This window comes from Motacilla alba, chromosome 11 (genome assembly GCF_015832195.1).
Source record: "Motacilla alba alba isolate MOTALB_02 chromosome 11, Motacilla_alba_V1.0_pri, whole genome shotgun sequence".
In the NCBI taxonomy this organism is placed as follows: domain Eukaryota; kingdom Metazoa; phylum Chordata; class Aves; order Passeriformes; family Motacillidae; genus Motacilla; species Motacilla alba.
In genome coordinates this window covers 18,727,971-18,749,801 of record NC_052026.1, presented here as the reverse complement: position 1 = coordinate 18,749,801, position 21,831 = coordinate 18,727,971, and the positions used below count along the sequence as shown (strand labels likewise).

General features: G+C 60.7%; 2 protein-coding genes across 4 annotated transcripts in view; one reads left to right on the top strand and one right to left on the bottom strand.

Annotated features, from left to right (window-relative positions):
- GSE1 (Gse1 coiled-coil protein) overlaps positions 1–12,579 on the top strand; it is a 99,228-nt gene extending 86,649 nt beyond the window's left edge. Inside the window, exons 4-17 of one of the 2 annotated variants that reach the window (XM_038147990.1) lie at positions 1,334–1,533; positions 2,795–2,976; positions 3,099–3,296; positions 3,460–3,651; positions 3,998–4,326; positions 4,690–5,014; positions 6,661–7,241; positions 7,784–7,896; positions 8,287–8,557; positions 8,660–8,782; positions 8,890–9,258; positions 10,208–10,489; positions 10,878–10,981; positions 12,445–12,579. In XM_038147990.1, the coding sequence (XP_038003918.1) occupies positions 1,334–1,533; positions 2,795–2,976; positions 3,099–3,296; positions 3,460–3,651; positions 3,998–4,326; positions 4,690–5,014; positions 6,661–7,241; positions 7,784–7,896; positions 8,287–8,557; positions 8,660–8,782; positions 8,890–9,258; positions 10,208–10,489; positions 10,878–10,981; positions 12,445–12,579 (3,404 nt within the window). The remainder of the gene's footprint in view (positions 1–1,333; positions 1,534–2,794; positions 2,977–3,098; positions 3,297–3,459; positions 3,652–3,997; positions 4,327–4,689; positions 5,015–6,660; positions 7,242–7,783; positions 7,897–8,286; positions 8,558–8,659; positions 8,783–8,889; positions 9,259–10,207; positions 10,490–10,877; positions 10,982–12,444) is intronic. The other variant, XM_038147989.1, reaches the window with a different exon arrangement.
- Positions 12,580–12,712: 133 nt separating this feature from the next.
- Positions 12,713–21,153, bottom strand: GINS2 (GINS complex subunit 2). 2 transcript variants are annotated; one of them, XM_038147993.1, is made up of 5 exons: positions 21,021–21,153; positions 20,188–20,302; positions 19,447–19,546; positions 18,234–18,360; positions 12,713–13,289 (listed from the first exon to the last, which is right to left on the bottom strand). In XM_038147993.1, exons 1-5 carry the CDS (start codon positions 21,108–21,110, stop codon positions 13,257–13,259), a joined length of 465 nt encoding a protein of 154 aa, XP_038003921.1. In that variant the 5' UTR covers positions 21,111–21,153; the 3' UTR covers positions 12,713–13,256. The 2 variants fall into 2 exon arrangements, with proteins under 2 accessions (XP_038003921.1, XP_038003919.1); XM_038147991.1 differs by lacking the exon at positions 12,713–13,289 and adding an exon at positions 16,645–17,811.
- Positions 21,154–21,831: the final 678 nt, after the last annotated feature.

The window sequence follows — 21,831 nt, the reverse complement described above, 5'->3', positions numbered from 1 at the left end:
TGGTATTGATTGTTAACGCTATCGCGTGGTGAGTAATGGCTTCCCAGCTCAGAGGGGATTAGGCTGCTAATTGTTGTTGGCCTTGCGCTGACAAGATAGACTTCAGTGGGTGTCAAAGCGGCCTCCTTTGTCGGGGACAGCCTTTCTCCTTCCCCCAGCCTTGCTGCTCTTCAAATGAAAGCGATTCGGAGTGACTCGGGAATGATTAATCGGGGAGGGCGGCCGGCAGCGGGATGCTCCTCCTGGCCTCTGCTCCGCTCAGCATCCTTCCCACGGAGCGTCCTTCTGGAGCATCCTTCCCACCCTGCAGCCCTCCTGCTGCCCGGGGATGCTCCTGCTTCCCAGCCCCTGGCATTCCCGACCCCTGGCTGCTGCGTGGCCTGAGGAGAGGCAAGGGGATGAGGTGGGGTGCAGGGTGAGGAGCTGCTGGCACTCCTGCCGTGCCCACAGGACACACTCAGGGGGGTGGCCTTGCACGCTGGGAAGGAGAGGAGACACCCTGCACACTCTGTGCCCTGCTCACTGCCTGGGAGCATCGCTGTCGCCTCATCCTGTGGCCACGGCCCACTCCTCACTCTCCAACACCTGATCCCTGCTGGCATGTTGGAATCTCCCCCTGAGCCAGACTGTGGGGTGGAGGGAGCAGAGTTTGGGGGTTCAGAGCCCCCCAGGCTGCCCAGCTGGGGTTGAGGAATGGGAAGTGTTCCGTGGAGCAGACACCAGGCTCCCTGTGCCCCGGTTAATGTGGAATTTGTATTTCTCTGCTTTTCCTGCTCTCCACTTTCACTCCATTTCTGTTTTCCCTTTGGAAATATGGCCAGCATCCCCGGGGTGGGGATAACTGAAAGTACAGATGTGTTGTGCAAATGAAGCCAAAGCTTTGCCCGAGGTTTCAGGGAGTCACTCCTTCATCCCGGTGTCTCCAGAGGCCCTGGCCTGTCCGTGACAGCTTCTGCAGCTGGATTAAGGAGTCTCTGGGTCTGCCGTGGGAAGATGTGGCTGTCTGGGGCCGGCCTCACACCGCTGTCACTCGTGCCAAGGGGCTCTGTGGGGCTGGGGCTTTGCCAGTCCCTGTTAGGTGGGAGCAGGAGGCTGCCCCATCCCACCGTGCTGGGTGGAGCCTTTGGCGCCACTGGGAACATCTGGGATGGGAGGATGGGGGACCTCCTCCGGTTTGGGAGTCTGGCAGGATGCTGAACACCCTGAGCGCATCCCAGCCCTGCTCCCTGGAGCGAGGCATCCTGTCAGGAGCGGCTCCAGCTCCCTCAGAGGGTGCTTTCATCCAGTTAACTCCCTTTTTCCTAACTTATTTCCATCTCTGGCTGAATTCCAGGGTCCTCACTGAGCAGCGAGTCGTCCCCAGTGTCCTCACCAGCCACCAACCACAGCTCCCCTGCCAGCACGCCCAAGCGCGGCCCCATGGGCCCCATCATCGTGCCCCCGGGGGGGCACAGCGTGCCCAGCACGCCGCCCGTCGTCACCATCGCCCCCACCAAGACGGTCAACGGCGTCTGGAGGAGCGAGGGCAGACAGGTAGGGCTGTGTTTTGGGGTAGCCCAGCCCCCCCTAAAGGGTGGAGGGTATGGGATATCCTGCATGGCTCCCAAGGGATCACCGAGCTGCCCACGTTTGGTCCCCGAGCTGACGTTGTCACCGCGGCTGCCATCCGGAGGGGAGGGCAAGGAAGGAGGAGGAGGAGGAGGAGGAGGAGGAGGTGGGGGGGAGAGCAGCTAATTAAGAAGCATCGTTAGTGGTTCTCCTCTCCTCCGCATGCTACAGGCAGATTCCCGGGGGGATTATGCCACTTGGAAAGACTAATTAAACCACAAAGAGAGGCGAGGGTAGGGGATGAGAAACGCCGGGGGCGAGAGGGGGGGAAAGAAATGGAACCGGGATCCCCGGGAGCTCAGGCGGGTGTGTGGGGTGTCGGGGTGCTCCCCAGCCCCGTATCCCCCCCATGTCCCACCCCCTCCTGGTGTGGGGATGTCTGACAGAGCCACGCTCACAGCGTGGTGCCCCAGCTGGAGGGTAATTGGAGCAGAGCCTGGCACGCACAATGGGGGACACCGCACCCTTTGTGCTGACCTTGGGGCCCTGGCCAAGGGATGGATGGGGTGGGATGGGATGGGATGGGGTGGGATGCACGGGGTGGGGGATGCTGTGGGTGCCACCATCCTCCTCAGCTGCTGAATGGAGAAGGAATGAAAAACCATAATTTTTAAACCACAACTTGCCTTGCTGGAGGATTGCCCCACTAATTGTCAGATCCTGTGGGGTCACCCCAAGTTGCTCCCCCTCGCAAGGGGTCCCTCCCCAGCTGGAGGGAGCGACCTTCATGCTGACACCAGCGGTGGAAGCTGATGGAAAGCAGCTGAGGCCCTGTGGGAGGGTGCTGATGCCAGGGGGACTGTGGGCTGACCCCTGGGTTATGGCCCTTATCAAAGGCCGGCTGCATTTCCCCGGCCGTGTCACTCCTCCCCGCATGATTAATCGCTCAGGAGAACAAAGCAGCCATAAATCTCCAGGCAGGTAATGGGTGTCCTGCCCTCAGCTCTGCCCCGGCTTCAGCACCTCCTTTCCCACTGGGGCCCCCTGGTGCAGCCCCCCAGAGCCCCCCACCCCTCCAGCTGCCCTTCCAAAGCCTGCATGCAGGAGACGCCCTGGTGGGTGAAGCCTTCCCTGGGTACTGGTGCCAGCCAGGGCACGCTGGGGACCTCCTGAGGGTCTTGGGGTGGGGACGCAGCAGGCGTTCCCCATGCCCTGCTGTCTCCTAATGCCCACCTTGGCCTTGCAGCAGGAAGCCGGGTCGCGAGGCAGCAGCAGCAGCGCCGGCCGCGAGCGCCTCATCTCGGAGCCCCCCCTGGCGCAGGAGAAGGCAGGGGGTCCCACTGTCCCCTCCCACCTCCTGGGGACACCCTACTCCTTCGGGCTGCCCCCCAGCTCCGTGGTCCAGGACTCCCGCTTCCCTCCTCTCAAGTGAGTCTGCTCGGAACGTTTGCAGGGCGAGGGTGTCCCCCGCGAGCTCCGCTCCCACCTGGAGGAGGTGACGTGTCCCCGGGGGGACAGGGAGGGATGGTGACCATCTCCTTGCCCCCCAGCCTGCAGCGGCCGGTCCACCACGTGGTGCCTCCCAGCGCGGTGACCGAGGATTACCTGCGGAGCTTCCGTCCCTACCACACGGCCGAGGACCTCCGCATGTCCTCCCTGCCGCCCCTCGGCCTCGACCCGGCCACTGCCGCCGCCTACTACCACCCCAGCTACCTGACACATCACCCCTTCCCTCATCCTGCCTTCAGGTGGGCACCTCGGGACCCCCGGGAGATACTTCTGGATGAGCTCTGGGCTGTTGGGAGGTGGGAGCGCCGAGGGCATTCCTCGCAGTAGAAGGCAGCCCCCATCTGGCTCCTGCGAGGGGAACTGGGGGTTTCTTTGCCCGCCTGAGCATCCCTGTCTCCCCAGGATGGATGAGTCGTACTGCCTGTCAGCACTGAGGTCCCCCTTCTACCCGCTGCCAGCGCCGGGCTCGCTGCCACCCCTGCACCCCTCGGCCATGCACCTGCACCTCTCGGGGGTCCGGTACCCCCCCGAGCTCTCCCACTCATCCCTGTCCGCTCTGCAGTCCGAGCGCATCTCCAGCCTCGCCGCCGAGAGGTACGGGTGGTGGGGGGATGGATGGGGAGATCCAAAGGATGCTGATGGTGAGGGGATGGATGGGGAGCTCCAAAGGATGCTGATGGTGGGGGGATGGATGGGGAGCTCCAAAGGATGCTGACAGAGGAGCAGGGGTGGTTTTGGGGTGCTCTAGGAATGCTGGCAGGTGACTAGGGATTTGGGAGTGCTGCAGAAGATGCTGGCAGGTGCCCAGGAATTGTTTGGGGGTGCTCTGGAGGTTTGAGGGTGTTCCAGGCGATGCTGCCAGGCATCCAGGGTTGATTTTAAGGGTGCTCCAAGGGGGATGTTTGGGGTTGGTGCTTTTGGTTTTGGTTTTTCTCTGCAGGCTGCAGATGGACGAGGAGCTGCGGCAGCGCGAGCGGGAGCGGGAGCGGGAGCGGGAGAAGGAGCGGGAGCGAGAAGCCGACCGGGAGCGGGAGAAGGAGCGGGAGCGGGAGCGGGAGCGGGAGCGCGAGAAGGAGCTGGAGCGCGAGCGGGAGAAGGAGCGGGAGCGGGAGCTGGAGAGGCAGCGGGAGCGTGCCCGGGAGAAGGAGCTGAGCATGGTGAAAGCCATGGAGGGGCCCTTCCTCCCCGTGGCGGAGCTGCACGGGCTGCGGGGGCACCCGGCCGAGGAACGGGGCAAGCCGGTGGAGCCGCTGGCACCCAGCAGAGCAGGTAAGGCCCGCCTTGCAGAGCTTGCCTTGCTCCCCTCTCCCCTCCAGATGGCAAAGCTGAGGGGGTCGGTGGCCCCGGGAGGTGGCTGGGGACGGGGACGGGCTGTCCTGGCTGCCAGATTGCTTTGCCAGGAGCCCAGCTGCGGCAGCAGTGCCCGTGCCATCTGACTCGGGCCGGCCTGGCACCGTGCCCAGTGCATGCCGGGCAGCTGGGCTGGCAGCGAGTAGGCAGCCCCCTGAGCTGAGCTCTGACCGGCGGCTGCCCCACAGCTCCAGGTCCCTCCCCACCCTCACAGGGATGCTCACCCCAAAATCCCCCTCCTCTTCCACCCCCTGACTCTCCGTCACCCCTTTTCCGCCGCAGACAAGCTCAAGGACTCGGTGCTGCCCACGCCGAAGCCCATCCAGCACCCTCTGCACCCGCCGCCGGGCTCCCACCACCCCGTGCCCAGCCTCATCCCCAACCACAGCGTGTTCCCTCTGCCCGGGAGCAGCGCGGCCACGGCGCTGCTCATCCACCGCACCAACGAGGAGGAGAAGTGGCTGGCCCGGCAGCGCCGGCTGCGCCAGGAGAAGGAGGATCGGCAGTCCCAGGTCTCGGAGTTCCGGCAGCAAGTGCTGGAGCAGCACCTGGACATAGGGCGTGCCCCCAGCCAGGCTGAGCCCGAGCACCGGCCCGAGCACCCCAGGTAGGGATGGGATGCTGCCAGCCCCGCTCCAGGGATGGAGATTTCCCCCAAAACTGAGCTGGGTGTTCCTGGGTCACTGCTGTCCTTGCTGGAATATCTGCATCTCAGCTGGAGAGGGACTTTGGACAAGGGAGAGGAGTGATAGGACAGGGGAATGTCTTTATATAGAAAGAGGGCAGGGTTGTGTGGGATATTGGGAATAGATTCTTCCCTGTGAGGGTGGGCAGGCCCTGGCACAGGGTACCCAGAGAAGCTGTGGCTGCCTCATCCCTGGAAGTGTCCAAGGCCAGGATGGACGGGGCTTTGAGCAATCTGGTCTTGTGGAAGGTGTCCCTGTCCATGGCAGGGGCTGGAATAGGATGATCTTTGAGGTCCCTTCGCCCCGCACCATTCCACGATGCCATGATACGATGATTTATAGGATTTTCCCCACAACCTGTGGCCGTACCCACCCCCTTACCCACCTCTGCCCCCCATCAGGCATCCACCACCCCTTGGCCATGCCCCTCATACATCCCATGAGCTGAAGCCACGGTGCCTGGCCGGTGCCAGCGGGTTCCTGCCACACGGTGCCAGCCAGGCCGGCTGTGCTGGCACCGCCAGGCGTTCCCGGTGCCCGACATCTGCGCGGCGGCAGGCGCCGAGCCCGGGAGGTGGCCGGGGGCCAGCGGCGAGTGGCCAGGTGCTGCCCAGCCACCAGCACCGCTAATTGCGGCTCCCCCCTCCCGGGCAGCGGGGCTGGGCGGTGGATGCCTCGTTTGGGGGGCACCTGCACCGAGCCTGGGCAGTTTGGGGGGCAGCAGAGCGTGCCCGCAGCCCTGGAGTGATTGACAGGGCCTTGCTCGCCCCCGTGGCTGAGCACTTAAGCGGTGCAGGCTCATCCAGCCAGCTCCGCCGCCTGCTCCCTTTGTTATTTTTGGGTATCCAGGGGATTAGCGCGGCTCATCGAGGATAATAAGGAGCGGATCACGGGGCGGCACAAAGGCGAGCGCCCGCCGCAGGCTCCCTTCCCCATCCGCTCCTCCCACCCCACGCACCCGAGAGGAGACAGCAAGGTCACCCCCAGACACCTGCAGCTGGGGACGTTCCATCCCCATCCTTTTCCTGCATCCCGCAGGGTGGAAGAGGGATGGGTCCCGGGGGGCAGGCGGTGCTCCCCGCCGGCGGTGGCTCCGTGGCGGCGCTGAGCTGAACTCGCTGCTCCGCGCGCGGGGCTCCGGGGCGCTGGAGCGGAAAAGTGTTAAATGCACAGCTTGGGCACATGAAATATTTATCCTGCAAACGGGCTGGCTCCGGCTCCTGCTATCAGAGGAGGGCTGCGCCGGGGTGCTGCCCTCGCCACGGGGCTGTGGCAGGACTGGTGGCTCGCTTGTCCCCACGCAGGGGTCGAGGCCGGGTCTCCAGCCCTGTGCTCCTGGGATGCAGCCACATCCATGCTCAACCCGCCCATGCACAGCCTTAACTCTGCCCCCATCCCTCAGGTTTTGGCACAGAGGGGACAAGTGCGGCAGCCCCACATGCACAAACCCCTCTGGGTGCTCCTCACAGGCGCGTTTCTCCCCAAAATCCCCCGGGGCTGGAGCGCTGCCAGCTCTCCGGTGGCAGTGCCAGCTCCTCACCGCTCCGCTGCTCTCCTCTCCCCGCAGGTTGGGATCGAGCCGCCACGAGCCGAGCAGCCGGGAGCCAGGGCAGCACTTTGGCGGGCCCCCACCCCTCATCTCCCCCAAACCCCAGCACCACCCCGTCACCACGTCCCTCTGGAACCCCGTCTCGCTGATGGAGAGCCCCCCCGACCCTCCCCGGCGCCTCCCCGAGCCCCACGCCCTCCACAGCCACCCAGCGCCCTTCGAGCCCGGCCGCCAGGGCATCCCTCTGGTGAAGGTGGAGAGGGTCTTCTGCCCGGAGAAGCTGGAGGAGGGCCCGAGGAAGAGGGACGCTCTGGAGAAATACCCCCCGGGACGGGAGCCCGGCGCCCCGGAGCACGGGGCCTTCACCCACACCCCCTTCCTAGCTGAGCTGGAAAAGTCCACTCAGAGCATCCTGAGCCAGCAGAGAGCCCCGGCCACCCCGTTCCCCGAGGCCACCAAGCCCAGCTCGCCCTACCGGCCCCCCCAGCCCCGCGCCCAGGACCCCATGTACATCTACGACGAGTTCGTGCAGCAGCACCGCAGGCTGGTCAGCAAACTGGACCTGGAGGAGCGCCGGCGGCGGGAGGCCCGTGAGAAAGGTGAGGGACCGGGGATGCCCCCCCCGGCACCGGGACCTGGCCGGGGGTCTCCCGGGGATGCCGACGTTCCCGCATCCCAGCGCTTCGGTAAAGCCTGCGCTCCAGACATGCCCGATGAATAAATGATGAACTGGAGCTAATAAGAGGGTTTTAAATATTGATGGGGCTGATGGAGTGGGGGTGAGGACAGCAGCAAGGAGGAGACAGAGAGCTGGGAGGGGCTGGAATCGCTGTCCCCGCTCCAGTGGGATGGGGGCTCTGCCACAGTGTCCCCAGCCTGTGCCCCGCTGACCGCCTGCCACCCATCCCAGAGGAATGCCAAGAGGATACTCAGGGATGGGCAATGCCCTCCGAGGTCCCACAGCTGGTGGAGAGGGGACAGGGCTCCAGTGGGTTGCACTCCCACATCACTCCACTCTGACACCCTACCCTGCTACACCCCCATCCCCAGTGGGGTTCCCCAGTGTCCCAGAAGATTCCCCGGATTCCCAGCAGGTTCTCACGGTGTTCCCAGCCTCACACCAGCCTCTCCCCATCCCCAGGGTACTACTACGACCTGGATGACTCCTGTGACGACAGCGACGAGGAGGAGGTGCGGGCCCATCTCCGCTGCGTGGCTGAGCAGCCCCCGCTGAAGCTGGACACGTCCTCTGAGGTACTGGTGACACCCCTGTCCCCTCCCTGTCCCCTCCCTGTCCCCTGGGGGAGCAGCCCCTCCTTTACGCCGGTTCCCGGTGCCCAATGCAGCCACCATCCCCACACGTGTGCCGAGGCACCAGGGGGTTAGAGATGGGGATGATGAGGATGGGGATGGGGATGGCAGTAAGGATGGGCACTGGAACGGGAATGGGATGAGGTGGGAATAGGAACAGGAATGAAAATGAGGATGCAGGGAATGGGGATGAGAATGTGGATGGGAATGGAGATGGGGATTGCAACAGGGATGGGCATGGAGATGGGAATAGGAATGAAGCTGAGGATGGCAGTGGGCATGGCGATGAGGATGGGGTATGACGCTGCTCTGCTCTGCCCCTGGTCGCCCCAGAAGCTGGAGTTCCTGCAGCTCTTCGGCCTCACCACGCAGCAGCAGAAGGAGGAACTGCTGAGCCAGAAGCGGCGCAAGCGGCGGCGGATGCTGCGGGAGCGGAGCCCCTCTCCGCCCACGGTGCAGAACAAGCGCCGCACGCCCTCGCCGCGCCTGCCGCTCTCCACCCGCTACAGCCCCGACGAGATGAACAACAGCCCCAACTTCGAGGAGAAGAAGCGCTTCCTCACCATCTTCAACCTCACGCACATCAGCACCGAGAAGAGGAAAGGTAACAGCCATGGCCCGCGCACGCTGGGGCTGGGGGGTGCCGTGGGGATCTGCCTGGGGCCCTGAGCTTGCTCTGCTGAGCAGAGGCTACACTAAACCTCAGCTTCCCATGCCGCAGACAAGGAGAAGCTGGTGGAGATGCTCCAGGCCATGAAGCAGAAGACCACGCCGGCCGCCGTGGTGGTGAAGAGCTCCCCGCGGGACAGCCCCGGTGCCCCCAGCACTGGTAAGCGCCCCGAGCCCTTGCCCGGGTCTCGGGATGGGGGGCACGGCTTTGCCTTGAGGGGCACGCCAAGTCCTGGCTGCAGCCAACTGCTCCTCCTCTTCCCAAAGAGCCTCCAGTGCCCCCGCTCCTGCTGGACCTGGATAAACCCGTGGGCATCGCCGTCTCCGTGCCGGAGGTGCCGAAGGCGGCAGAAGCCTCCAGGTTAGAGCAGCTGAGACCCCAGGAGCCACCCAGGCCCAAGGAGTCGGGTGCGGCGCCGGAGAAGCCCCGGCTGAGCGACGGGCACCCCGGGAAGAAGGCTCTGAGCATCCTCGGCTACGTCAGGGGTCCCCTCCCCAAGGACATCCCGGTGCCGCTGTCCCACAGCATGAACGGCAAGAGCAAGCCCTGGGAGCCCTTCATCGCCGAGGAGTTTGCCCACCAGTTCCATGAGTCGGTGCTGCAGTCCACGCAGAAGGCGCTGCAGAAGCACAAAGGTAACGGGAATTTGTTGGGAATTCCTGTTTTAGAGTCACTTAAGGAATCGCCAGCAAAAGTGTCAGCAAAGGCAGGTTTAGTGCAAAAGCAGCGTCACAACAGAGTTCCTTGGCAAGGGTCTCTCTCCTGTTTATTAAAGCACTCGGAGGAAAAGCAAACAAAAATGCAAAGTCGGTAAATAAACCCCAAATAATCTGTGTGGAGGCTGGAGGAGGGGGCAAGAAAAGGATAGGAAAGGGTAAGGATAAATGGAATATGGAAGGCCCTCGTGTCGAGTCACAAGTTCAGAGTGGGTCCCTGTGCTAAACTGAGCCTGGACTTGGTCAACAGGTTGTGGTTAAAGGCTCAACAGCACTGAACTTAAACTTAACATCACTTAAACTTAACAGCATTTAAACTTAACAGCATTTAAACTAAATTGATTACTTAATTTAGCAAGGAATTAATAGAGAATTTACCATACCACAAAACAATAACTTCCTTACAGGCCTAACTTACAAATGTAAAGTACTTAAGAATGCAGGAGAGTAAGATTCTGCTCTGAGTGCCACCTCGAGCCCCCCTTGAACCCCTCCAGGGATGGGGGCTCCACCGCCTCTCAGGGCAGCCCCTTCCAGTGTTTAACAACCCTGCCAATCAACAAGTTCTCCCTGATGTCCAAAAAAAGCAGCAGGGATGCAGGAGGCTGGTTGGGTGCTGGGATATCACCCCCTTCTCCCCCCACCAGAGTTTGGCACTGGCAACCTCAATGCTGGAGAAAATTAGGGGTAACACAGCTCCAAAGCCTCCAAACTCCCTCCGTTGAGTGGCTGAAATAAATAAAACTACTCCAGCTCACCAGGAGTGATAAAAACCCACCTCTAAACCCCCGAAAAATCTGGGAAGGGTGGAATTAACGCCTTGAGGGGCCGTGGGGAGCGGGCTGGGGCTGACTGTGGCTGCCCACAGGGGGCACGGCGGCGCTGACGGCGGAGCAGAACCACAAACTGGACACGTCCATCCACTACAACATCCCCGAGCTGCAGGCGTCCAGCCGCCTGGCCGGGCCCCCGCACAACCACAACGGCACGGCCGAGGGGCCGCTCCGGCCGCCGCCCGCCCTGCCCCGGGACTCCGCCTCCGAGGACGAGGAGGAGGAGGAGGAAGAGGAGGAAGAGGAGGAAGATTACCCCAGGCCCAAGTGGCAAGGGATCGAGGCAATTTTTGAAGCTTACCAGGAACATATAGAAGGTAAGGGGTGTTGGGCAGGGAGGGTGAAATGCCAGTTTGTGCTTTGGTTTCCTGGGGGAGGTGTCGCTGGTTCCTGCTGGGATGGGCTGGGGAGGCACTGGGGGATCTCCAGCAGTGCTGGAGCAGCATGAAAGTGACAGGCGCTGTTGTTGTTTTTGCAAAAAATTATAATGTATGAATGAAAAATCGGTGTATTCCCAGCTGCCCAGTGTCCTCCCAGTGGGACCTAAAGGCTCCCCACAGGCAGTGCCAGGCTTGGGAACGCTCTGGGATGCTGGGGGCAATCACTGCTGGCTGGGCAGAGCCCAGAGCAGGGCTGGCCCCCTCCACGGGTGGTGCAAGGAGCCGGAGGAGCCGGTGCTCAGCCCTTGTCCTTTGGATGTTGCAGAACAAAACCTGGAGCGCCAGGTGCTGCAGACGCAGTGCCGGCGGCTGGAGGCGCAGCACTACACCCTGAGCCTGACAGCCGAGCAGCTGTCACACAGCATGGCGGTGAGTGGGGACAGCACCCATACCCTGGGCACCCAACCCCTGCGCACCCATCTGCTGGACACCCATCCCTTGGACACCAATCCCCTGGACACCCATCCCCTGGGCACCCATCCCTTGGACACCAATCCCCTGGGCACCCATTCCCTGGGCACCCATTCCCTGGGCACCCATCCCTTGGACACCCATCCCCTGAGCACCCGTCTGCTGGACACCCATCCCTTGGACACCCATCCCTTGGACACCCAACCCCTGCGCACCCATCTGCTGGACACCCATCCCTTGGACACCAATCCCCTGGACACCCATCCCCTGGGCACCCATCCCTTGGACACCAATTCCCTGGACACCCATTCCCTGGGCACCAATCCCCTGGGCACGCATCCCCTAGTCACTCCATCTACCTGGGCACCCCATCCTTTGGACACTCCATGCCCCGGGCACCAGGCTCTGTGGGCGCCCAGCCTTCTTGGGATCTTCTTGGGCGCCCCAGTCCTCCCACAGCACACCTGTCTAGATGCATTGCACCCATCCTGTGCAGCACCTATTCCCTGCAGTGCCCCAGCATGCACTGCCCATTCCCTGCTGTATCCCATTCCCTGCTGTATCCCATTCCCTGCACTGCCCATTCCCTGCAGCACCCGTTCCCTGCCCTGCCTGTTCCTTGCAGTGCTCATTCTTTGCACTGCCCATTCCCTGTAGTGCCTGTTTCCTGCAGTGCTGCATTCCTGCACTGCCCCATCCCTGCACTGCCCATTCCCTGCAGCACCCATTCCCTGCTATATCCCATTCCCTGCAGCACCCATTCCTTGCAGTGCCCATTCCCAGCACTGCCCATCCCCTGCTATATCCCGTTCCCTGCACTGCCCCATTCCCTGCACTGCCCATCCCTGCACTGCCCATCCCCTGCTATATCCCATTCCCTGCACTGCCCATTCCCATCACTGCCCCATTCCCTGCACTGCCCCATTCCCTATATCCCATTCCCTGCACTGCCCATCCCATCACTGCCCATCCCTGCACTGCCCATCCCCTGCACTGCCCCATTCCCTGCAGCACCCATTCCCTGCACTGCCCCATTCCCAGCACTGCCCATCCCCTGCTATATCCCGTTCCCTGCACTGCCCCATTCCCTGCACTGCCCCATTCCCTGCACTGCCCATCCCTGCAGTGCCCATCCCCTGCTATATCCCATTCCCATCACTGCCCCATTCCCTGCACTGCCCATCCCCTGTTATATCCCATTCCCTGCACTGCCCATCCCATCACTGCCCATCCCTGCACTGCCCCATTCCCAGCACTGCCCACCCCTGGACTGCCCCATCCCTGCTATATCCCATTCCCATCCCTGCCCCATCCCCTGCTCTATCCCATTCCCAGCAGCACCCCCACCCCGTTCCCCTGCTGTTCCCCTCCCCTGGCGCTGTCGGGTGCCCTCTGACCTCTCCCGTTCCCGTTCCCTGCAGGAGCTGAGGAGCCAGAAGCAGAAGATGGTGTCGGAGCGGGAGCGCCTGCAAGCCGAGCTGGATCACCTGAGGAAGTGCCTTGCCTTGCCTGCAATGCAGTGGTCTAGGGGTTATTTCAAGGGGTATCCCAGGTGACGCTCCTTGGGCCAGGCCGAACATATAGTCTAGAAATAATAATCTATTTTATTACCTTGAATATTTAATATTTTTCACTGGGAGGTTTGAAGCTACAAAAATAAAATTAAAAAAAAAAAAAAACAACAAACGGAAAAAAAAAAAAAAAAAAAAAAAAAAGAGACAAGCCCAAACCACGACAACAAAATCATTAATAATAAAAGGAAGAAAACAAAACAAAAAAAAAAAAAAAAGAGAAATAAGTAAATGGAGAATGTGCCATGCATGAAGCAAACGGGAGCCGGGAGGAGCCGGGAGCCCATCCCACGGCCAGCAGCCCCGGCATGTCCCCTCCTGTCCCCTCCTCCGGGGGCCACGGCTCTGGAGCGCCCCCCTCCACCCACCCACCCACACTTTATAACGCTCATTTTTGTTGGTTCTTTGTTTTTTTTTTTTTTCTAAAAAAAAAAAAAAAAGAAAAAGAAAAAAAAAAAAAAGAAAAGACAATGAAAGACTCCACCGAGAACACTACACCCGGCGGGGCCCCGGGGGCTGCCGGATCCCGCTCCCAGCACGGCACCCCCAGCCCGGGGTTTCCCCTGGAAATGCACTTCGCTATCAAAAATAAAGTCAATAAACTGGTTGAAGGTCCCTTTTTGTTCCTGGTTGGCGGGGAAGGGGCAGGGACACGCGTGGGGTCACTTTGTCACCCCGGCTTTGGGATTGAACAGCTGGGAAAAAAGAGAGAAAGAAAAAAAAAAAAAAAAGGTGCTTCAGCCTTGTACTGTGTATATATATTAAAAAACAACAAAGTTTTGTATGTTTTTATTGCTTTAATTATTGTTATAAAAAGCTTGCCTTTTTTTTAAGATGTTTCTGCTTTTTTTTTTTCCTTTCCCCCCCCCTCCTTCTCCCTCCCTGTTTTCACTTTCTTTTAGTTTGTTTTCTTTTTTTTTTTTTTTTTCCTTTTGGCAAAAAGATTAAATCGCTTTCAGTGTTTGTACTGCTGCTAGTCGGGCCAGAAAAGATATTGAAATGTTTTAAAAAGAACTGAAACCCAGGAGAAATAAATCCCCCTTTCCCACTGGGGCAGGTCCTGTCCCACCACCTCGAGAAGCTGAGCCCTTCCACCCTTTTGTGGTTTTGGTTTTTTAGTTTTACCCTTTTTCTTTGCTTTCTGGGGCTTTTGCTGCCCCAGCTGGGTCACGGTGGCTGTCATGGTGCTGGGTGGTGTCTGAGCCTTGCCCAGGCTCCGTCTGCCAAAGGAAAAATCCCAAGGAATTGCGTGGAGGGGGGGGTGGAGGGTTGAGGGGTGGGTGGCACTGGGGTGTCCTTGTCCCCATCCCCCCAAAAAATACCAAGACAATCAGAGCAGCTCCAAGCCAGTTTGGGCACAGGGAAAGTGGGTCCTGTGGGGTCTCGTGGTGGCACTTTGGGGACAATCCACGTGGGGCTGTGCCCGCAGGCGGGCAGGGATGTCCTGGTGCCACCAGGGTCAGGCTTGGTGCCGTTTTTTAGCCACTTGCTAAAAACCAGCGTGTGCCCCGCCTCCCCTCCCCCGGGGCAGCCTTTTTATTCGATTGTTATTTTTAAATTATTTATCAGAAATTGTTTTTAATTCGCCACGAGACCAGCTCACATCTCTGGGAAAAGGTGACCTCTGCTTCCTGCTTTAAATTCCCTCGTTGCACCGGCAAAGAAAAGCATTAACCCCCCCACGCCCCCCCTGCTCCTGCTCTCTCATTGGCTTCACCAAATAAAAAAAAAAAAGCTGGGCAAGATTAAAAAGCAAAATGCCCTTGTGACAGAAATTAGTTTAATCTTTTTTAAATCCCCAATTGCCTCGCCAGCCTCTGGCCTCGCTGCTGCCAACTCCAGGCTTCGAAGGGAATTTTAACACGGCGAAATTCGCTCCTTGCTCTGCTCCTTTCCCTTCCCGTGTGCCGTGGCAGAGGGAGGGGAAGAAGCCAGGGATGGGAAATTATTGGCAATTTATCCCTCGCCATGCAGAGGAGCCTGGCTGGGATGCAGCCTCGCTTTGCAGCAGCTCCTGTGCTGACTTCTCCTCCTCACCAGCCTGCATTCAGGGTTTTTGGACCAATTTTCCCCCTGCCCCGGGGTTGTGGTGAGCATTTGTGTCCGTGCAGATTTGCTGGAGCAGCTGTGCCAGAGCCTGGAAGGGCTGGGAGGAAGGAGAGGAAGGCAGAGCCTGCTGGGGGCAGGTTGGATGCTGTGAAAGAAAACAAAAAAAAACCCAAAAAGAAAAAAAACCCAACCCTAAACATGTTCAAAGTGTACCTTGTTGGAATTAATTGTAATGTAATATATTATTTGTTGACTGTAGTAATTAGGTATTTATGAATATATTGCTGTAATTCCTGAAAACATCCCAAAAAAACCCCCCAAATAAACTCTTCCACAACGACGGCAAGGAATCCTTTCTCCCTTGGGAACGCAGCCCTGCTCCGAGCATTCCCGGCAGCTCCTGCCGTCATTCCTGCTGTCCCTCCCGCCGTGCCAGCCCTCGGGGACACAGCCCGGGCAGGCAGGGCACAGATGGCAGCGGGAGCCCGGCCCAGATGCTCGGGGAAGGGCAGCGCCGGCAGCCTGGCACCCTCGGGCGCCGGGGACAATGACAGCTGCCATCAGCACAGCCCTGCTCCGGCCAGAGCCCGCCTGGATCCTGCCCTGGATCCTGACTGAATCCTGCTTGAATCGTGCCCTAGATCCTGCTTGAATCCTGCCTGGATCCTGCTTGAATCGTGCCCAAATCCTGTCCTGGATCCTGCCCTGGATCCTGACTGAATCCTCCTCTGGATCTTGCTTGAATCCTGCCCTGGATCCTACTTGAATCATGCCCTAGATCCTGCTTGAATCCTGCCTGAATCCTGTCCTGGATCCTGCTTGAATCCTGTCCTGGATCCTGCCAGGATCCTACCCGAATTCTATCCTGGATCCTGCCTGGATCTTGCCTGAATCCTCCTCTGGACCTTGCCTGAATCCTGCCCTGGATCCTGCCTGGATCTTGCTTAAATCCTGCCCTAGATCGTGCCCTACATTCTGCCTGGATCCTGCCTAGATCCTGCTTGAATCCTTCCCTAGATCCTGTCTGGATCCTACCCCGGATCCTGCCCTAAATCCCACCTGGATTCTACCCTGTATCCTGTCCCGGATCCCGCCCTTGCCTGCGGCTCTGCCGCAGGGAAACGGGGCTGGAGCCAAAGGAGAGCTGCAGGATTTTCCAAGCATTGTTTGTGACAGCCCACCATTAATCTGATGCTGTTCTTCAGCTGCAATTATTTTTTTATTATCTTTATTATTTTTTTAACAGACAGCTTCAGATTAAAACCCCAAATATTACAAAAATAAAGACGGTTGATATTCTGGTATTTCCCCACAGCCTGGCATCTGAGAGGGAAAACCATTTTCTTTTGTCCTTCTCCAAAGAGCAGATGGATCTGCTTCCCAGCTGATCTCCCCAGCAGACACCTCACTGCCGGCACATCTTCCCTTCTTTCTCTTTTTTCTTTCTTTTTTTTTTTTTTTCCCCAAGGCTCTGAGAAAATCCATGGAAGCACCGCCTCGAAATTTATGGCTTTCAAGGCAGCGTGTGGCCTGTGCTGCCCTCAGAAGTTCCCTCGCTGAAGTACAACCCGAGAGATCCGCCCAGAGCCACCGGGGACAGCCCGCGCAGCTGCGGCCAGCGGGACAGCTCCCCCGGGAGCTGCGAGCCCCGAGGGGACACGGGGACAGGGGCACTGCCCTGAGGGGACACGGGGACAGGGGCACTGCCCTGCTCTTCATGCCCCGAGGGGACACGGGGGCAGTGGCACTGCCAGCTCTTGGTGCCCGAGGGGACACGGGGACAGTGGCACTGCCCTGCTCTTCATGCCTTGAGGGGACACGGGGACAGGGGCACTGCCAGCTCTTGGTGCCCTGAGGGGACACGGGGGCAGGGGCACTGCCAGCTCTTGGTGCCCCGAGGGGACACGGGGACAGTGGCACTGCCCTGCTCTTCATGCCTTGAGGGGACACGGGGACAGGGGCACTGCCAGCTCTTGGTGCCCCGAGGGGACACGGGGACAGTGGCACTGTCCTGCTCCTTGTGCCCTGAGGGGACACGGGGACAGTGGCACTGCCAGCTCTTGGTGCCCCGAGGGGACACGGGGACAGTGGCACCGCCCTCTCTTCGTGCCCCGAGGGGACATGGGGACAGTGGCACTGCCCTGCTCTTCATGCCTCGAGGGGACATGGGGACAGTGGAACCGCCCCAAGGGGACATGGGGACAATGGCACCGCCCTCTCCTCATGCCCTGAGGCACACAGGGACAGTGGCACCGGGATGTGGGGACACAGGGACAGCTGGCACACCTTCATGCCCTGCAGGGACACCGTGGTGGGGACACATGGACAACGTGCTGTTGGTGCCCTGCAGGGACATGGGGACACACAGGCAGAGGGCTACCCTGGTGGGGGACACAGGGACTGTGCCACACGCAGGGGACACGGTGCCACCATGCCAGGGGACACAGGAGTGTTTAATGGGTAGTGACAGAGCTGGGGTCACACAGGCGAGGGGATGTGGTGACACCAAGCTGAGAGAGTGGGGGGCACCTGGACTGGGACAAGGACAGGACATGGTGACTCCAAAGGGGAGGACACACGGACAGGACAGTGACACAGAGCTGATGTCCCTAAGCTCACCCCGTGCCCTGCGTCACCCTCGGGGCCACATCCCAGAGCTGTAAATAGGGGGAAGGGGGAGGGACGCGAGGGTGGGACCCCCAGGGGCAGGAGGTGACATTGGGCCCCCCCGTGGGGCGGGGAGGGGACATGGACAGGGCCGGGCTGTGAATAAAGTCGTGTTTTGGGGGACCTGGGTGGTGGTTTTGGGGGATGGCAAAACCTGGGAGGGGGTAAAAGCGTCCCAAGGGGGGTGGGGACAATCCCAGGAGGGAGAATAAAAACCCCTGGGGCAGGGAGGGCAAAAAGCCCCTGCGCCGGGCTCTGGGGATGCTCCAGCAGCTCCAGAGCGACTCCCAGCCGGGCCTGAGGGGGGTTTGAGGGCTGGCAGGTCCCTGCAGGGCGCTGGGGCTGCCCAGGGGAAGCAGCTCCTCCCAGCTCGGGTCAGAAATCCTGGGAGTGGGAGCTCTCGCCCGGCTGGAGGTTGGTGCGGAGCTTGTACATGTGGTCCAAGGCCCGCGTGAGGAAAGTCCCAGTGGTGTTGATCTCCATCAGGGTTAAGTTATCCAGCTGAAAGGGGAAATAACAGGATCTGGGAAGACAAGGTACTCGGGAAGCAGCTCACAGCTCCCTTTGGTGACACCCCGAGGGACTGACCCAGCTGCCAGCCCTGGGCAAGAGAAGCACCCCAGCGCCATTCCAAGAGCATTCCCCCTGCCTGGACGTGTCCGAGGACAAGCTGGATGGGGCTGCAGCTGCCTGGTCTGGTGGAAAATGTGGAAAGGGGTGGAACAAGATCTCTAAGAGCCAACCCCACCATTCCATGACTCCTCTGCTTCCCACAAGGCATGGGGAGCTGCTGTGGGGCACAAGACGAGCACCCACCTCCAGCTCCTCAGTGACACAGCCACAACCCAGGACAAGCACGCCCCTTTTCCCAGCAGCTCACCCCTCATCCCCCTGGATCCCTCCTGGAGGGGCTCCTGGCTCACCTTGGCGTGAGCCTCCTGCTGCCTGACGAAGCTGTCGGCGGACAGGCGCAGCTTGGCCATGCGCGTGTCCCACGTGTCCTTCACCAGCGTCCGGATCTCGTCCGCCCTGGGGATGTTGTCAGAGGCACTGGGACAGGGGAAGGGAAGGCAGGCTCAGGGCAGGCTCTGAGGGGTGTGTGGTGGTGTCACTGAGTGGTTTTGTCACCGAGTGCTGGTGTCATCGAGCGGTGACACCCACGCAGGCACTGACAGGACGTTTTGTTAAAAACCTGCAACCCCACACTAAAACCCTCTCTGCTCCTTGTGCTGCTGGCATCCCTGGGATGGGCTCTTTCCCCAGGAACGCTCAGCTCCAGTGCAGCAGCTGGCTGTCACCACAATCCTTCTGCTCTTTAATTGCCCAGCTGCTACGAGGCGCACAGAGGGCCCCCAGCGTGGCCCAAGTCACGGCCAGCTGGGGAATCCCAGGGCTTGGGCACCATGAAATCCCCAGCTCGGGGCTCCTGGGGCTCCATCGGGGAGAATTAAGCTGGAAGGGCCGGATGGGATGCGCCACATCACCCCACGAAGGCCACTCAGCGCTGCCACAAGGAGCTGGGAGATGTGATGGATGCACGGGGACAGAGCTGTCAGGGCTGCTGGAGCGTGCTGGGAAGGAGCAGCACGCCAGGAGCCTCCTCTCCAGAGGGAAAAGCCAGAGCTGGAATGCCCACCCTGCTTAATGGAGGGCTTAAGAAGTCAGCAGAGCCCTCGCCGAGACAAATACCAGCCAGCAGATTTTACAAGTGAAATGCCTCAGCAGGCAGGAGCTCAGGCTCGGAATATCCCCGGCCTCCTGCTTCCCAGGCTGAGGGAAGAGGAGCTTTCCTCCTGAAGGAGAGCCAAGGAAGAAGCCTGGAGGCTGGAGGCTGCTGAACAGATTGCAGCCGTGGAACGTGTGGCGGCTCCTCCAGGCCTCCACGCTGAGCTGCTGCTCAATAAAGCAGCACAGCCCCAATTATGAGGCCACGGAACGAGCCATCCCCGAGCTCCTGAGAGGCAGAGTTACCATCAGGGAAGCGCCGCTGAGAAATCTTGGCAGGCTGAGGGCTGAACCTCCCTCAACTCTCCCTCTCCCCACCGCCCCGCGGGGCTGCTGCCAAGCAAGGCTTGAAAAATCCTCCGTGCTCGCACCAAGCGGGGTGGAAAAGGGCCCAGCTCAGCCCCTACTCACTAGTTCAGCAGCAGCTTGGTGAGCTCCATGTAGTAGGGACTGGGCATTGGAGTGAAGGTGTCCTCCTTGCGCTCCTGATCCCGGATTTCCTCCAGTTTCCCTAAAATACAAGCGGGGGTGCTCAGCTTTTGCCAGGCTTTCAATGCCCCAGGCGTGGTTTTTCCCCCTCCCCAGGAAATACCCACGCTGTTTCTGTAGGATCAGCTCCGTGCCCGAGCCTCCAGGGACGTGAGGGGGCACACAAGGGACACGGATGCCTCCAAGGTCTCCCTCCTCACAGAGATTTTTTCCCAGGGAATTAGTGACAGGATGAGAGGAAACAGCCTCAAGCTTTGCCAGGGGAGGTTCAGGTTGGAGATCAGAAGGAATTCCAGGACTGGAAGGGTGGTTAACCACTGGAAGGGGCTGCCCAGGGAGGTTTGGAGTCCCCAGCCCTGGAGGTGGCACTCAGTGCTCTGGGCAGGTGACGAGATGGGCACAAGTTGGACTTGGTGAGGTTGGAGGTCTTTTCCAACCTAAAAAATTCTGGGATTCTGTGACCCCAAGTCCCTAAAGCCTCTTGTGAGCAAGCCCCACCACCCTCAGAGTAAATAAAGAACTCCAGCGGTGGGACATGAGCTCCTTCAGTCTCAGCTGCTTTGTGTTTTTGAATTAAGCTCCCCACTAACGAGTTATTTTTAATTTCACGTTTCCACTGCACCCACTGGAGGCCAGAGCTGAAGCCAGAGCCTCCATCCTCACCAACATCCATCCACTCCGGGGGAATGAGCCGACACTTCTGCCTCTGCTTCAGATTGATGGCCAACCACACAGGCACTTCCACCGGCAGGCCAGGGTTGAAGGGACCCAGATCTCCCTGGAAAACAAATTAAGGATGAGAGGCAGGCAACAGCCAGGGCTTGGACCGCACAGAACTCGCCTGCTGATGTGGTGAGAGTTTCCAGAGGATTTGGAAAAGCCTGAGTCAAACATTTGATCCTGCATTTCCTCCTCTGGCTTCCCAGAATTCCTGCTCTCAGACTTTCCCCCATCTCCCTCGAGAAGGAACAACCAGCTTTTCCTTTTATTCCAAGGTGTTTCACAGGAGTTACAAACTCCATCTCCCTGAGCGTGCAGCTCCCAGAGGCTCCCCAGGCTCTGGCCAGCCCCCAGGACAGACGGACACTGCCAGCCGGGGCAGAGACTGGGGGCCAGCACAGCCCCCTCCCAAACCTCCTGGGGGCTGCACAAACCCCCAGGGATGTGGGAACATCTCCCAAACCTCCCGAGGGCTGCACTGCCTCTTCTCCCGACCCTCAGCCTGTCATTCCCAAATCCCAAATCCATTCCCTCCATCCCAAATCCATCCCTCATCTCCTCCCCCTGTTAAACACCTCAGACCCATCCCAATCCCCCCAGCTCCTCTCCCTCATCCCCCCCAGCCCCTGCACCTCAATCCCAATCTTTTCAAGCCCATTCCCCACACTAATCCCTGCCCCAGCCCCTGCCCGGCCCCGCTGGCCCCTCAGACTCGTTCCCCAAGGCCCCAGGCCGGTCCCAGCCCCCTCAGCCCGGCCCGGCCCGGCCCCGCCGACCCCGATGAGGTGAATCCGGTCGAGGCTGAAGTTGGGCACGATCGTCACCAGCTCCTTCTCGGCCAGGAACTCCACCTCGGCCGGCTCCATGGACCCGGGGGGAGCCGAACCGGGACCGCACCGGGATCGGACCGGGATCACCGGGATCGGGACCGACCGGGATCGGGATCGGGCCGGGATCGGGAACCGGATCGCACCGGGGCCGGGCCGGGATCGGGCTGGGCCGGGATCGCCGGATCGAACCGGGATCGGGGCACCGGGATCGGGCGGGATCCCGGATCGGGCCGGGATCGCACCGGGATCGAACCGGGGCCGAGCCCGCCCTCGCCTCCTATTGGCTGCGCCGCCCCCAGGCCCCGCCCACCGCTTCCCGCTCCTGCCGCCCGGCGCGTTTTCGCGGTCTTCTGAGGAGGCGGAGCCTGACGTGGCGCGGCGCACGCTGATTGGCTGTCTCCTACTGTTGCCGTGGCGCACCCCTCTCTGATTGGCTGGTCGCTGCACCGCCCGGAGAGGGCCGGATGGGCACCGGGGCCAATCGCGGCGGTCCCGCCGGGCGCTCGGCCAATCAGCGCTCGGCACTTGTTGCTGGGCGCCGAGGGAGGGGCGGCTCCTGCTCTGCCGCCCCCTGGCGGCCGGGAGCGGCAGCGCCCCGCGGGAACGCGCGCGGGCCCCACGGACGCGCGTGGGTGACACGGAGCGACATGGGTGACACGGGCTGCGATGGGTGACACGGACTGCGATGGGTGACATGGAGCGACATGGGTGACACGGGCTGCGATGGGTGACACGGAGTGAGATGGGTGACACGGAG

Coding starts and splice junctions, on each gene's coding strand:
- GINS2 (XM_038147991.1), bottom strand. CDS start 21,110: ATGGAGCCGGCCGAGGTGGAGTTCCTGGCCGAGAAGGAGCTGGTGACG. Junction 19,547..20,187: donor CCCGGAGTGGATGGATGTTG/GTGAGGATGGAG, acceptor CTTGTATTTTAG/GGAAACTGGAGGAAATCCGG. Junction 18,361..19,446: donor ACCAAGCTGCTGCTGAACTA/GTGAGTAGGGGC, acceptor CCCCTGTCCCAG/TGCCTCTGACAACATCCCCA.